The sequence below is a fragment of the Protopterus annectens genome, chromosome 12.part0 (genome assembly GCF_019279795.1).
Source record: "Protopterus annectens isolate FY-2018-M chromosome 12.part0, PAN1.0, whole genome shotgun sequence".
NCBI lineage: Eukaryota > Metazoa > Chordata > Ceratodontiformes > Protopteridae > Protopterus > Protopterus annectens.
Window position 1 is genome coordinate 600,477,861 of NC_056746.1, and position 16,818 is coordinate 600,494,678.

Genomic DNA, 16,818 nt, shown 5'->3' on the forward strand with positions numbered 1-16,818 from the left:
TATGTCATCTGCCTAATGTTTTACACTTGGTGTCGCATATATAATTGAAGTTAAATGAACTGTTTCATTGTTTTACAGCCAAGATTTAAGCTGTGTAAGCATTTAATGTCTACACACACACACACACACACACACACACACACACACACACACACACACACACACACACACACACACACGCACACACGCACACACGCACACACATGCACACAAATGCACATACACGCACACACACACACATACACGCACACACGCACACACACACATACACACAAATGTACCCAGTAACTACTATTACTTTCTTGACTGAGCAGACTTCAGATATGTTATTGTGGTGAAATAAGTGAAAAAGAAATCTAAAATTATAAGGAATTGCACCATGCCTCCTTATGTTGGTCTATCTCTCAGGTAAATCACTGAAGATTATTATAAGTCAATGAAGGCAGACATTACAGCTTATTGTACAGAACCCATTCTGAATTTTTGAGTATAGAAGTTGTGTGTTGTTTTTCACCCTCAGCATCATTGGTTTCATTGGAGGTTTTATCCTGAATTATTGAGAAAGAATCATACATATATATATATATATATATATATATATATATATATATATATATACACACACACACACACACATATATATATATATATATATATATATATATATATATATATATATATGTGATTGAAGAACCAGATTGTCAAGACAATATGGGTCATAAATGAGGTATGGCAACAAACCATTTTGTCCAGGGACATCTTCAGTGGGGGTGGGGGTTAGATAACTATAAATGGGAGTTAAGAGGGTTAAGGGGAGGTAAGGGTTAAATTGGGGGTGAGGATTGTTTTTGAAGAAATGAGGTAAGGGTAGAGAGGGGCTTAAGGGGTTTATGCAAGAGTAACTGGATAAGGGGTCATGTTTTGTTGTACATTCACGGTAGAGCTCTGGAGTGAGTTGGCTTAATCCCCTAGTTGGTTGGGTGGCAGCCATTTGTAATTGCTTACCGTCAATAGGGAATCTTAAAAAATAATTACATAAATAATAATAAAATTTAAAACAAAAGTAAAAAAACAAGCGGCTTTGTTGGCATGGAAGCTGCCAGCTTGTTCAGTCCTTTGCAATAGTTATACCCCTCCTTTTATTCACCCCTGTGGTTTTGGGTGTCTTTCCTGTCACAGCTTATTTCAGTGGTGGTTTACGGGCTGGAGGGAGCTGTGTTGGCCATTTTGCAGTGCATGTGCAGAGTAGTGTCAGCAATTATTAATTAAAAAATAACTTTGATGGGCATGCTGACCTGTTGCTATATAGGCAAGCTGTGGTCTTGGTGGATTACTATTTTTCGGCCCTGACAGTTTATTTACTTGGGGTAAGTCATTGCTGCTTGGGTGGCCTTTCTGGTAGTAGCATTTGATTTATTTGCTGGTGATTGTGGATGGAGGCTGTTAATATGGTTGAATTTGTTGTTGCACCATTTCTTGGTTTCTGCTGATGGTGGGCTGCAGTATGATGCGGTTGAATTGGGGATGTGCGGGCTGGCAGATTTCTTTTTGTTTGGGCTGTTGATGAAGTTGTCTTCACAGCAATTGAGAGTTGGAAAGAGAGAGTTAAGAACTATTGCATGACAGGCAGGAGTGGTTATGGCCATGTCTGGAGTAGCAGGTGTTTCAGCTGTAATGAGTTTTGTGGAGTGCCTGTGTTTGCTAGTGAAGGTTTGGTGGCCAGTTTGGGTGTCTTCATGAGTGGTTGAGTGTGCGGGGTCAGTGGGGGCTTAAGTTCCTTGATGAACTGGCTTTGATTGCAAAGTTTGCCCATGTGTTGCTGATCACTCGTCGAGACAGGTGCTCATTCAAAGTTGCTAGCTGTTGTTTCCCGGTTCCTGAGTGAGATGAAGTAAGGGCTGCCACTGCACATGTGCATGGTGGCAATAATTGTCAGATTGGCCATATTGCTTAATTGTGCAATTTCTTCATGAAGAGGCAGGGAATATTAAGGAGTATGCCATGGTTGTACAGTGTTTTGCAGTACAGCCAGATTCTTGCCTCTGATTATTGTGTGTTTAAGTGGCGATCATGTCAGATCGCAGTTTGGAAATCAGGATGTATATTGTAGTTGGCTCTTACCTTCAGCGTAGACAGGCAAGACCTGTTATTCTGTTAACTTTGCTAGTTTTTATGAGTTCCACCAGCTCTTTCTGTGGGTGGGGACAATGTCTGTGAAGTGTTCCTGACTTGGGGTTCTGGTTTGCAGCCCTTCTTGCACTGGGATATTGGGTAGGGCTGCTGAGGTACAACTTAACGTACTGTGTAAGGGGGGGGGGGGCTGGCATAAAAAGGAGGTAAGTGGCAGCTTTGCCGTGCTGGAGGTTGATTTGTATGATGGCTGGATGCTTGCCTTCAGATGCAGGACAAGGTCTTGATGTTGCTGCTATTTGTTGCATCAGTTGCACTAGCAGGTATGGGGGGAGGGGGGGTTTGCTTCTGAAGGCGGACCGGGACAAATTGCTTTTGACCTTTAGAAGCATGGCCATTTGGCAGGGGCTGTTCTTGCAAGCACATAGAGCAACTGATAGAGGCTAGGGAGCCCCGTTCATCTTAAGGAAAAAAAAAAGCTATGAATAATAGTTTATTCCTTAACAGTTATTTTAGTGTATACTTTAAAATAGAGTTATTTACTGTGAAGACAACACATACATACAATCAATTTTAATAAATCCTGTATGGTCACAAACTTTCTGCATACATGACACTATTTAATTTATTACAAGGCATAACATATATGGGAAGTTTAAAACACTGCAGTTTTAGAAGTGCCAATCATTTTCAGTGATTATCAGAACAATCAGAACACTCTTTAGAGTGGAGGAGGGGGGGTTGGAGAATCTGCATGCTTATCAACTGTACAGATTTACAGAATTAATTAACTTAGTTTCAGGTTTTGGCTGCTGTTAACATTGAGGGCTGATTCCTCAAAGACTTCAGTTAAGAAATAAGGGTAGACATTTGACATTCAGATTTAATACCCTTCAGTCAATTCCTGCTAAAGCAGAACCTTCCAGCCCAGCTTCCTAGTGATGGCTGGCTTTGGTAATATTTTCTGGTGTGCTGCTGCATCATTTGGTGGCTGGGGTGCTGTGCAACCCCTTGGTTTGGTGGAAGATTGTAGATGGGATTTCAAATGGTACAAGTGATGCCATGGGAAGGTTCAGAGGTGCGGTGCAGTCAGACATAGGATGCGAATGGGGGAGGATGCTGAGGTTTGCACTGGGGGTGGATTACAGTTTTCAGTGGCACAAGTAATTAATCTAGTCCAGGTTGGCGAAGCATTCATTGAGGAAAAAGAAAATTATAAATTCATAATCTAACAGTATTTCTTGGATTATACACAAGATCCCAAGTAAGAGCACTAAAATGCATTATTCAGCGATAACATGGGTTTATTGGTAAATATGTTAAGTGGGTACTGGAATGGTTCCTATTGCTTAGCTGACAGCATATTTAATGGAGACCAAATGTTAAGAAGGTAGTCTACTAACATACTTAGGACCAGGGCAATACAGTTGTCCAACAGTACACCTATTGGGATAGCTACATTACACCAATAAGTTGGATTTCATAGTATATTTCACCTGGTCAGTTCATTATTAGCATCCATTACAAATCCCATTTCTCTTATCATTTCAGTTAACTGGTTAGGTTTTAAAATGAACAAGAGGCTATTCAAGACTAGGCAGGATAAGGTAATACAGCAGAATATTAAGGTGGGGTGAAGTAAACCCTAAAGAAAGATTTCTATATTTTATGATCAAGGTGTAATTATGGTCATTAGTATATAAAGGCATAAGCTGTTTTTGCAGGATAACATATTGTTACAGGCCAAGTATGGTTGTTCAGCCAGATATAGGTAAACTGCTTTCAACAGGCAGGAAAGGGATGGTGCTTCAAGGGGAAGAGCTGTAAGCAGAAGTTTTTTGTTATGTGTGTATTGGACTTGCAATTTTTTTTCCAGGTCTGGGAAGTGCAAAATGGTGGCAATCAGTGGCCTGACAGAAGCAAATGTAAAAGGTAGGAAGAGTAGCATGGGCTCTGGCCAGTGAGATGAAGGCAGCAGTCTCAAAAGGTGATGGAGTTTGTTGCGGTAGAGTGGTGTGCAATGATGGCACAGGCAGAGGAAGTGCAGACTGTGTAATGCTCAGTGGCCTAAAGAAGTGGAATTGAAAGGTAGTGGTGCTGCTAGGGTTGAGTTTTGCTTACTGGAGTAGTGAACAATACGGTAGCTGGTTCATACTTCAATTGGTACTCAATAAGACACATCAGATTTAGTGCATTTTGGGTGGTGTAGGGACAAGGGAGGAAACTGTATGTTCAGAGCAGGGTATTGCAGGGTCGGGGATTGTTTATGGGGAGTCTGGGGTTCCCAGTGGTGGGGGATGAGTCGCACCAATTCTAGGATCATGGACAGCTACTAGCCTAATGGCCGTACAGTGCTTTCAACTTAGCCAAGTTCAGGTAGTTAAGGTCCCTTATTTCACATGCAGCACATGTTGCCCTTACCCAGGAGGGACATGGCCATGAATTGTGTGGTCTTTCATGGAATTGAAGTCATTAACATGGTAGACTTAGATGTCAGATGTTTGTTGCAGTATAAGGGTAGTGGGTAGGATGCCAGGATGGCAATGTAATTGATTCATTATAAACATAATTTCATTTAATCATTAGGAGATCAGTTGGGTGAAAGGGCCAGTTGCAGTTGGGCACGATGGTATGTCACTTACATGGACTTATTTTGGGCTGCATTGGACTTAGATTTCTGGTGGAGTACATGGTAGGTATATACATGGATATGGGATATCAGTCTTTTGGAGGGTGTTTTGTTGGTTAGAACATGTAGGATGTCATTGGATATTATATCAAAGTTGGTAATGAGGATTGCTACAGCACAGATTGGAACGGGGGTTTCAACTTGAATATAATAGGTACATTGGGGCTACAGTTACACACAATGGTGCAATTGTTCTTGTGTGGAGTTTTCGTGGTGTGGACTTAGTGTTTGGTAGTGCAAGTGGCAGATAATGAACTGGAAATCATTGCAGAGCTATTACTAGTAGTTAAGTGACAGTCTATTTAAGGTTCAAGGGTTATGCTTCATTATAAGGTTATGGCTGGTAAATTTTGCATTGGTGAAGGGATTTTATTCAAAATTGGCCACATTGGATAATTATGTTATAGGGTTTGGAAGGTGTAGAAACACAGATCTAGTTTGGTTGGAGAGGGGGGTGTCCACCGAATGATGCTTGGCTTAAGACCTTTTAATGAGCTGGTGGGTTGTTGGAAGTTTGGTAGGAGAAAGGGGGGAACAGCCTGGTCAGTTATGTGGGCAGAGAAAAGGGGCAGGCTTGCCCTCTTCTGTTCCCCTCTCTGGTGTTGGATGTTCATTACAATGAGTTAGAAAAGGAAAGGAAGCAGTTGGACACTGATTGGCAAATAAAATAAGTTAGTGGAGGTAAGAACACTGCTTATTTGGCCGGATGGGTAATTCAATCAAGGGTAAATGAAGTGAGTACTGGGACGCTGCTTCATAAAGTAAGTGAGAAGAGGTGTGGATGCTGCTTACTGGGTCAAGATGAGTGCACATTGTCCTGATTAACATTATCTGGATGTTTATGCTGTGATTAAATCAACAATACAATGTTTCAGTTGTATTGAATAAATGTTGGTTAACAAGTTATGTTTATGGAAGTTTAATAAAGGTTGTCAGATGTCATTCGGTGTGATGTCTTTATTGAAGGGGACCGAGACAATTTAGTTTGTCGAGCCATATAAAATTAACAGGGGCTGTGGATGTGTTTGTGGGCGTCGTTTAGCTTCTATTAGTTGATCAACAAACTAAATTGTCAACCATATGTGTTTCAACAATCTGGTTTGTTGATCAAACAAATTATATGCACACTACACACATATACACACAATATATACACCCACACACACACACACACACACACACACACACACACACACACACACACACACACACACACACACACACACACACACACACACACACAGATGCACAAAGATATGTGTGTGTGTGTGTGTGTGTGTGTGTGTGTGTGTATGTCTCTGTGTGTTTTTGTGTCCATATATGTTTGTGCGTGTGTATAGTGTATATATATATATATATATATATATATATATATATATATCTACAGAGAGAGTAAGAGGGAGATAATACCACATGATGGAAGAAACGGTGGCTGCATTGACCAAATAATATGCAACAAATACAAAACACTTCCACTGCCCTTGTGTTATTTTCAGTAAAGACAACAACACATTTATTAATTTTATGAATATTTTGCAACATCTAATGTGCCAAACAATTCAAAACACAAACCATATCACAGCAAATTAAGACTATGTTATGCCCTTTCCAGGATGCAGACATATCCTAGCCAGTTCATTAAATCCAATAATTATATATTTAATAAAACTTTAGTAAAAAAGAAATACCTGTTTATAACATTTCTGTGTTACAAACAAGCTCCTGATACCACTGGTCAAACAATTCATAAACTGTGAAATACATGCTTTTGTTTATATGGCTGGTGCTTAACATCACCCGGCAGATTCAAAGTTAACTATTAAATGACAATATGAAATAATAACACCAGAAATTCAGCTTCTTGCATACAGCTGTACATGTGTATAGTTATATAATGCCACGAGTCCCTCTCATTATGTAAAGCACTCAAATTTGTAAGGACATTGTAAAAACCTAGTAGAAAGTATGTACCTTTATGAACAGTTATTGACTATACATTTTATACATAATCTAGGATGCCAAACAAATTCAAATCACAAATCATATTGCAAAATACTATGAACAGAATTTAGAGAAGGAAAATATATTCTTATAACATTTCTGTACTATGAAAACAATTCCTAAAGTCTCTGTCTAAACTTGGCTTCAAATATATTGCATAGCTTACTGAGCCAAACAAATTCAAAACACAAACCATATTGCAAAGTACTATGAATGTATAATTTAGTAAAAAGAATGACCTTCATGTGACATTTTTGGGCTATAACCAGCTCCAAATCCACTGCTTAAACCAATGTATAGCCCACAAAATGCATGCTGTATTTACATAAATGGTACATCATGCCACTCAGGAGAATCAAGCATAACTAAAAATATACTTCCTGTTAGTTAAGTGGCACTTTCAAATAAAACCACTAGTAATTCAACTTTTAAAATACATGCATAATATAACAAGTCCCTCACAATATGTAAGCACTCAGATCGGTATTAATACAGTAATAACTAAGTAAAAGGAAAGTACCTTTTATAAACAATTTCTTGGCTGGGCAAAGACTTTGAACGATCCTCCTAGAAGAGGTAAATAAAATATCAATAACAGATACTATTTCTCTGGCTGGTAGCCACCAACACAAAGCAAGGGCAAAGTTAACTTAAAAAATGATATGAATGGTTGCAGTCCCTATGGTCACTCTAGTTGCTGATGAGTGGTATATAAAACTGCACATTTTAGTACAGTTAACTGTTCAAGGACATCTAATATTAGAAATATTATTACTTACATTTACAATATGTAATTTTCTTAGCAACATGTATGTGTACGGTGTCTTTTATATTCAGCAAACCAGCTGCCACTAAAATTTGATGAATGTAGGATTGTAGGTATGTAATAAAAAACATGAAAACAAAATAATAAGAAACACTGTAGCCAAGGACTTGATAACTGAAATAACATAAAATCAAGATTTATTTGAGCACTTTCATCTTACTTTAAATGAACTTCATCAGAAGCAAACTGGAATGCATGAATCAATATATATAAATGTCTAGGAAAACAGCATCAATCTTTAGGAAATGACATCATCAACACAATCACGCAAAAATTCAAACATTCATACTTTCTACATACATACATACATATATACATACACAAATCAAATCTTGGTAGCACATCATTTATGTATTAATTGAAATGTGCTCATTCAAGCATGATTATGAAGAAGAATTAAGCTGTAATTACCAAACTGGTTGTCTACATTCAAACAGGTCTTCCTAGTTACCACCCTTCATATTTTTGATATACATTCTAAAATAAAAAATATAAACTTTCTAAACCTTAAATGTTCTGGTATATTTACATAAGGCATTGTTCATGTCAAAATGTTGACACTATATAAATTTCCATACATGCAGCACTGAAAGTTTGTTTTTTTCCATGGAATTACCTCAGTAATTGTAGATTACCAAGTGTACAGAAATGTGTTGCTTCAGCAAAATAAAGTGGACTGGGTAAAACAATGTGTATTGCTTTCTGCAATGAGAAATGATTCTTCATATTCTGAGTGAAAGGAGTGTATAGACCAGTCCTCTAAAGAGCAAAATGAGCCAGATGTCAGCAGAAATAATACATCTGTGCGTGTATGTTTGTACTTTCTTTCTGTTTTTAATGTAGATGCTTATGCTGTGTTTCCTTCAACCTTCAAATAACTTAAGGAATGATACAATGCAGAACTTAAAAATGATGTTATTATGTTCTGCATGGCTGCATTTTTAGTAGAAATCTGCTCGCTCATATCATCTGTCAGTCTTTCATTTAAAGTATAGACAAAATAAATAAACGGTTCTGTTTTTTCTTGCAGGTATTTTTTAAATTTTGATTAATGACTATATTAATACAAATTTCAGAGAACTATTACAGCAGAAAGAAAATGCTCCATGCTCCACTAATATGGAGTTTTCTGATTTGTATCATTGTTTGGTCAGTTTTAGGAATTATAACGCACAGATATATTCACACAAACATTTGTATTTTAGATTGAGGTTCTTAACATGCTGACTTCAAAGCAGACTGGTCAAATGCTTGCAACATCAGACATACTGGAAAACAAAGCAGGAGTAGCAAAAGTCTTTGACTTCTTGTCAAAGCAGCCTGTGGAGTCTGTTAGACAAACAATGGAAGCTTTTTCTTCTTCTGTAAATGAGGTATGCTTTACTTTGATGTAGATATTTGTTGACCAGAGTAATGTGTATAATTTGTATTTCTATGAAAATATGTTTTTATCATTATGGAATTAATAGCTCATCCAAATTAGGTAAAATATATAACTACCAATTTACTAAATTTTTCTATCATTGCACTGTTTTCAGTCTTGTAAATCTCAAGTAACATGTTTGTGTCAGTTTAGATCTGTGGATCAAAACTGCATTAATTTTCTTATGTGTCTTTTTAGACTTCAGTATCAATTGATGGCAGTATCGGAAAATTCATCCTTTCAAATTATCTGTCTATCATGTCTTCTGAAATCAACACAGCTTCCGTGGAAAGAATTGAACAGATATTTGATTCTGAAATTAATCCTCTTGTCCAGTTCTTTGAGATATCAACACTGACACTGCTAGTTCCTGCAGACTGTAGTCGTCTGGGTGCTTTGTAAGTGCAATGCTTGGCTTATATACAGTGTATTTATGTTTGAGCATAGCATCTTTAAATAACATGAACACTCTAATAAAATACTTGGGTGGAAAAAAATGGAAGTAAACACTGTCTTAGAGTGCAACAAGTGATATAGTTTCTATGAAACATACAAATAGTTTATGAGGAGAAATTGTCCTGCACCCAAAATTGTTTAAATCTCCACTTTGACTTGCACATAATGTTTCCAGCTGCACTTTATGGAATGAGACAAATTAATAAACAACTAGATAAAACAGAACTCCAGAGATAAAAATGCCTGCATGAGCTCCTGTGGCACTTAGTCTCAGAATACTCCTTGAGTATACACTATTTCCACAGTAACACACACCCGGTCCGGTCATTATTGGTTGCATGTCATTACTCTCTGTAGCATTGTAGACCATTTATACATTATAAACACCAAAGAAATTATCTGAAAGATAAACATATTAAGCTCTTTAACACAAAAATCTGAAAATATGACACTTGATTTTTGGTAGACTCCTGGTAGTACCATTGCACCACAGCACTTTGGTTATTTGTGTTTTCTGCCTCACAAATCTCTAGGACAGCAGCCATCAATGCTTTATAGTCAAAAGGGCTGTCTGGAAAAACTCATCTTGTTTTATGACTAGGGGTAGAGTTGGAGGTAAAACTGCCTGGAGAATATGGAGTAGATGTGGTCCACATGGACTTCATTCAGGCCTTTATCTTGGTCTTGCACAGGTGGCTGAAAACAAAAAACATTTCAGCTATGACTACAGCCTAGGTCCTGAACTGCTACATGGTTGAAGGGCAAGCTACAGAAAAGTTTTGTTAAGAAGAACAGAGCCAAAAATAAGGAAACTGTTACATAGATTCCCACAGGGGTCACTAGGGGGGTGAACAGTGTCAGCATCTTTGCTGATGACAGAAAGATAAGTGAAGCAATAGAGAACGTGAAAAAGAATCTTAAGAAATGAGGTATAATGACTTTCCATGTGAGAAGAAAAGTAACCTTTGGGGGTCCATGCAAACCGAAATAAGGTATTTGCAGTTTGGCCACAAGAATCCTGGTGTGAAATATCATCTAGGAAGAGATGAAATTATGGCAAGCATAGTGAAAACATGAAGTTAAGGTGTGAACATGTGTCTCCTTGATGAAGACTGGGTAGCTGAACAGGGTAATAAACCTCAGAAGCAAAGAGGAAATCTTTCCACTCTGTGGCCACTGATCAGGTCACACAATGGCTACTGTCTGTAGTTCTGGGCACCATACAGGAAATATGCATTAGAGTGCTAAACAGAGTGTAGAGTGTGAGAATAAAAAATACCAACTTGTACAGTAGACACCAAACCGTTTCTCACTAGAATCAAAAAGTGATAGAAGTATACATTCTATGGGTACAAAATATCATACCAGGGAGACAATAATGGGTCATTCTGAGCAGGAAAGATCCAAGAAGGATGATTGAGCACAGGTAGTAGTCTGCAGAGGCTTAACTACTTGGTTAAATTTCAAAAAAATGCCTTCAGAGATATGGATACATTAAAATTGAGGGCTAGAGAAGATAAGAGAGTATGAGACAGGTGCAGAAAGAGTTGGCTGGACATAGAGAATGAGGAAAGGTACAGAATTAAGGGAACATAAGTAGGAGATGAGAGGTGTCTATATTCTCCTTTTACTATTGCATAAATACAATGGGATTTTCACATTTTTGCATAGATCTTTGCTACACAGCCAGCATAGCTGCTTTTCTCTGACTTCAAAGATTGTGATGTTCTCTTCATAAAAACAAGACATGACGCTATGCCACTGAAAGAAATATTTTACTATCACAGAATTTGATAATGTATATAACATAGTATGGCAGACTATAAATGAATTAATACATTTATTTATAATTCTTGGAGTTATGACATCATATATGGTTACTCTGTCTTTAGCAAGCATTGCTTTAATATTTTTCATTTAACTACAGATTAGCTACCTCACTCTCTTTACACACACACACACACACACACACACACACACACACACACACACACACACGCAAACACACACTCTCTCGCGCGCGCACGTACACGCACATTCCCCCCACACACTGCAAACACTGCACAAACTCACACACTGCACACACACACACACACACACACACACACACACACACACACACACACACACACACACACACACACACATACATACACACCTCCCCCACACACTGCACACATGCACACATTGCACATGTGCACACACACACACACACACACACACACACACACACTGCATGCACTACACACACACACACACACACACACACACACACACACACACACACATGCACACAACACATGGAAAAGACCAATAGTGCCAGAAATAAGAGAACGAAGTTGATATAATTCCTCACTTTATGTGTTTTCCTTTTGCAGTGTTTCAGGATTTAATACTGCATATGAACAACTGCCAGAAGGACCAAAGGCTGCTATTGTAAACTGGATTGTACAGTACATTCAAAATTTAAAAGGTGGGTAAAGTATTTTCAGTGTTCATGAGAGAGTACTAGCATATTTGAATTTGCCATCCTAGTATAGCTCTGAAACATGGGGGAGAGCTTTCAAACACCAATTAATTCTTAGTATCTGCTGTTCAAATAATGTGATAATTGTGTATAGTGCAATAAATACTTACTCAGTATAGTACAAAACTTAAAGATCACTGAAGTGAAGGACTCCCTCAGGCAACTGACCCTATTATCTTATCTCACTAAACCAACATTTACTGAGCAGAATCAATGACAAATCTACTTGGAAGCCATATAGGCCACTTATGTGAAATAGAGGAAGGGTCCAGAGAAGGCCACCCTTAGTGTGTTAAAGTCCTAATAAAAGTGGAATTTGTGGTATTCTTATAATATATATATATATATATATATATATATATATATATATATATATAAAATTAAATAATTAATAATAAATTAATAATTTAATACTATAATGTCAAATTCCCTTGAGTCTTATATCTAAAGATACATTCTTATAAGACAAAGACATACTACTCCCTTGGCATATAAACTCCTGGGTTAATAGGTAAATGTCAATATAATTCCTGAATAGAATGACATTTTTTATTGTACCGCCTTCTGCAGACTCCTTCATCTTCATTGCTTTTCAGGATTTATTGGACTCTTTTTTTGTATCAACTGGGAGCTGTAATTGTTTGATGAGGATGCCACTTTTGTCAGATGGGTTTCCTTTGGAACATTAGCTTAATAAATCAATGCAATTCACTATTTATCCAATACTCTAATATAATCTAAATAGATCATCTTCAGTAGTTGCTTGGAACATTGTGTAAGAAAGGTAAAGGTAACAACTTTATACCCAAAGGTTCATGAGTTTATTGGTTCAAAAGTTCAGATGTTTGCAATTGTATAGGTGCATGGGTTCTTAATAAGGTTACTGGCAAAGAGTCTGTTGAGAAGCTAAGCCATATTTCCCAGTATTGGTTGAAAATAACCCACTCTTACACAAAGTCTATTCAGCTAGTGTAATAAGAAACAGATTAACTTGTACTGCCATACAGTAACTGCTTACTTTGTTCCATTGAAAGGAATTATCAGTATTACAACTCCCCTTCACAAATCCTGGAAAATTATCTTTCAGCACTGAAAACATTTAAAGGAGCAAGTATAAAAGGAAAAACAATATGTAAAACAAATTTCAGAAGGTTTCCCCTGCTAATATAAAATACTAAGAAATAAATGATGTACGTCTGATTTTGTAGTTAGAATGGTTAAGTTCTTTTTACTGGGCTGTCAGTGCAGTGGTGAATCTGGTGGAGGAGTTTTGCATGTATAAATGTTGTTAGAGGTACTTTCTGATCTCTCTGTTGTATGTTATGACTGCCCATACATAAAATTAAATATCAACCATTTACAGACTACACACATTTGATAATCACTCTTTCTGTTTTTAGGCTGTCAAGCACCTTCAACAGAAATCTGGACCAGAGAATACTGGGGGAAATTTATTCAAGATGCTGACATATCTGTAGTACTCACTGTAAATAAAAAGTACAATGCCGTAAGTAAACTACTGAGTGATTATTTCAGTGTTAAAATATTGTAAGAATTAAGTCAATGTTAGGAAAAACTGCAATTTTGGTTTTACCCTATACACAAAAAAATCTTGTTTTATTCTATTGTGATTGTTAACATAGCTTGAAAAGTCAAATCAGGGAAATCAGTTAGCAATGTAAATGACATGCAGTCACAGATGTAATTATCTTTATGCAAGAAGTTATATCTTAAGTAGATATGCCCACTGGACATAAGTGACCATTATTAGAAGAAAACCGAGAGTACTGTCTGGCCAAATAGAGACAAAAGGAATCAAACCTTGCACCCTTAAGTGCAGGAAGCAGCTTGTTAACAGCGTAGAACCCTAATTCTCTGTTGCTAACTGTGAAACATGCTAATTCTTAAACTGATTCCAGAGCAACAAGCATGTCAAGTGAAGTATTAAGAAATGGATTCCATGTGGTTCTCTTCATGGCTACATTCTCCTTCCATACATTAATCAACATTCTAGTGGCTTATTAATGTAAGGTGCAGTCTCTTCCTAGACACTGTATATTCATCAGCGATAAGTGTGACAGGCTGACCACCCAGATATTAGGTGCAAAATTCCTATCTCACGTTAAGAGAGTACACTATCTGCTAAACAGTTTTGTCCATTCGGTTCAATACCTGTTCTCCAACCACTACATTTGTTGTCAGACTGCTTTATTGTAATCTTGAAGTGTGTTTGTCTTTCTGAACTGTATTTTCTTCAAACCTCTGGCCTGACAATTTCTGCAATTGGTCCAGTATTGATTGATACACTAAGGTTTTTATTTGATTGATTGATTTTAATTTTAATTTGTTAACTGTGGTAGAGTAGTGATCACAGATAACTTCATACAGTCTCAAACCAGGAAGAAAATACAGAACAATAATACAGATGCACAAACAGAAGGGGAATAGCCTCCCTCCATTTTGACCTCGGTATAAGATAAGCATTCTCAGCCTCCATAACTGGTGGCTAGCATAGTATATGGCAAATGGTGTCTTTTGTTATGATTGTTTCCATACAAAAGTGATAGCAACTCATTCAGGCAGTCATTAAATAAGATTGAAAAGCAGATCAAAACAAATTCAGGGATGTTTAAAAGGTGTGTGTGGTGAGCACAAATAAGCATAAATATACTGGCAATGACTAGAAAGCAAATATAACCTGTTCAATCATATTTTAAAAATAAAATATATACTTTATAAAGACAGATACACAGAAACACATGCCCATACAAGCACATATACATAAGATACACACAAAGACACACGTGTGCACATGCGCACACACGAGCGCACACACATGCACGTGTGTGTGCGAGTGCACACACACAAACACACACACACACACACACACACACACACACACACACACACTCAGGTCTATGACTCATCTCTGACCATATGCAGTTGGACATGTGTTTGGTACATGGATTTCACAAAATTGTCCTCAAGAACAGTGAATTATAGACATATGATTCTATTAACATTGCCATTTAGACAAAAAATAGCAAAATGCAGCAAAAAACTCAGAGACAGATATAGCTGTAATGAAAAAAACTTATTTTTAATGCATTATTGTCCTCTTTTCTAACAGTAAACTGTTCCACCTAATGGCAGTAGTGCTTTCCCAGGAAACCTATGCATTGCATTGCCAAAGTTACCTCCTCCACTCATGTACCCACACACACACACACACACACACACACACACACACACACACACGCACGCACGCACGCAGATACACACGCACACACACACACACACACACACACACACACACACACACACACACACACACATGTACACCTACAGGCATTCATCCAGTTATATTCAGCTTCATTCGTGTTCCTACCAACAAAAAGAGACTCACGTTCACACGTGCAGTATACGCACACTAACTCCTACCCTCACTATGACTGCATCCATAGGAGTGAATAGGTGACTGCTGTCATTTGAGTTAATTGCTTCCTCCAGCAGTGGAATACATTCTCCGAATCACCAGTAGCATAAATTTAAAGCCCCCAAAATTTTTAGAAAAGAGCAGATGGCTCTGTCTCTACCAGCAGGACCATGATCTGCGTTGAGGCTCCTGCTGTGGGAAATCTTAGTGACAGAGCAGCCTAGGAATCAGAAAGGATTACCATGCATGACAAATGCACATGTTAAGGCTTTCTGCTCACTGTAAGCCTTTTAGCCTTTTTGAATTAGTTGTCATGTATCTGTTTGGCCGTGTTTTACATAACAGAGTTTGCAGGTGAGCAGTAAAAAGGCTGTGACATAGAGTTTGCTGCATTACTGAAATAGTTATGCTCCTGTACTCAGTACAAGAGTAGAAAAGCAATATATAGAGAACTCATGCACCCCCTAAGTCATGAAATGCATTCAACTTTATCTTAATTATTTGACTATGACCAAAACAAGTAGTGCTATAACGAAAAGCACAATACCTTCACAACAACAAATCATCCTCAGAATAAACAAGTGCAAAAAATAAAAGCTCCCCCCACAATGTTCCACAGTCTTTCTCAAATATTGCTGTATTGCAGTTCCCTGAGCATATGAAACAACTTTCCAGAAGTGCAGAACAAGATAATTCTTCATTTTTGCAGGAATTGTGATCTCAGAGAATATACCTTTAGAGGAATATGGATGTATAACCTCCAAAAGTGAGAATACAGAGGAACAGGGTATGAACATATGTGATTCTTTTCAAGTTCTGTCATTGCTGAGCAGAATTTTATGATTTGATATTCCGTGTTGTAGTAGTGTATATTTTTGATGAGTTGTGAATTTCATATTTGTGGGCCATGGTTCCTTGATTCATTAATTCAGGGATGGTCAGGCCCAGAGAAATCAAATGTCTGTGAAGAGCAAGCTGTAACGCTTAGTATGATATATATGTTTACAGCTACACACATATGTTAAGCAACAAATATACCCACAAATTTACCACACTAAAGTTTGGAAACACCCAGCATCAGCTGCACAACAACTGTACTCAAGTCAGTGTCATTAATAGTCAACTAATGAGAATGTACAAGGCCTACAAGTATTGCTGCTACACATGGTGCCGTAAATTTAAATGAATCAAAAATGCAGAATAATGGTATAGAATTTCACAGTGCTGAGAAAAGAAAGCAGTAAATTTTCTTTATCCACTGCAAATCCAGTATTCTGTTGTTCTGTTGACTTAAGCCCTAAATATATTTATTGAGGTCAATTAAAGCTGT

The 16,818-nt window shown here is 37.5% G+C and overlaps 1 protein-coding gene across 2 annotated transcripts in view; it reads left to right on the forward strand.

Annotated features, from left to right (window-relative positions):
- Nucleotides 1-16,818, forward strand: part of LOC122816737 — a 228,421-nt gene that overhangs the window by 81,246 nt on the left and 130,357 nt on the right. For both annotated transcript variants that reach the window (XM_044089730.1, XM_044089731.1), the window contains exons 23-26: nt 8,852-9,019; nt 9,268-9,467; nt 11,904-11,998; nt 13,453-13,559. In XM_044089730.1, the coding sequence (XP_043945665.1) occupies nt 8,852-9,019; nt 9,268-9,467; nt 11,904-11,998; nt 13,453-13,559 (570 nt within the window). The remainder of the gene's footprint in view (nt 1-8,851; nt 9,020-9,267; nt 9,468-11,903; nt 11,999-13,452; nt 13,560-16,818) is intronic.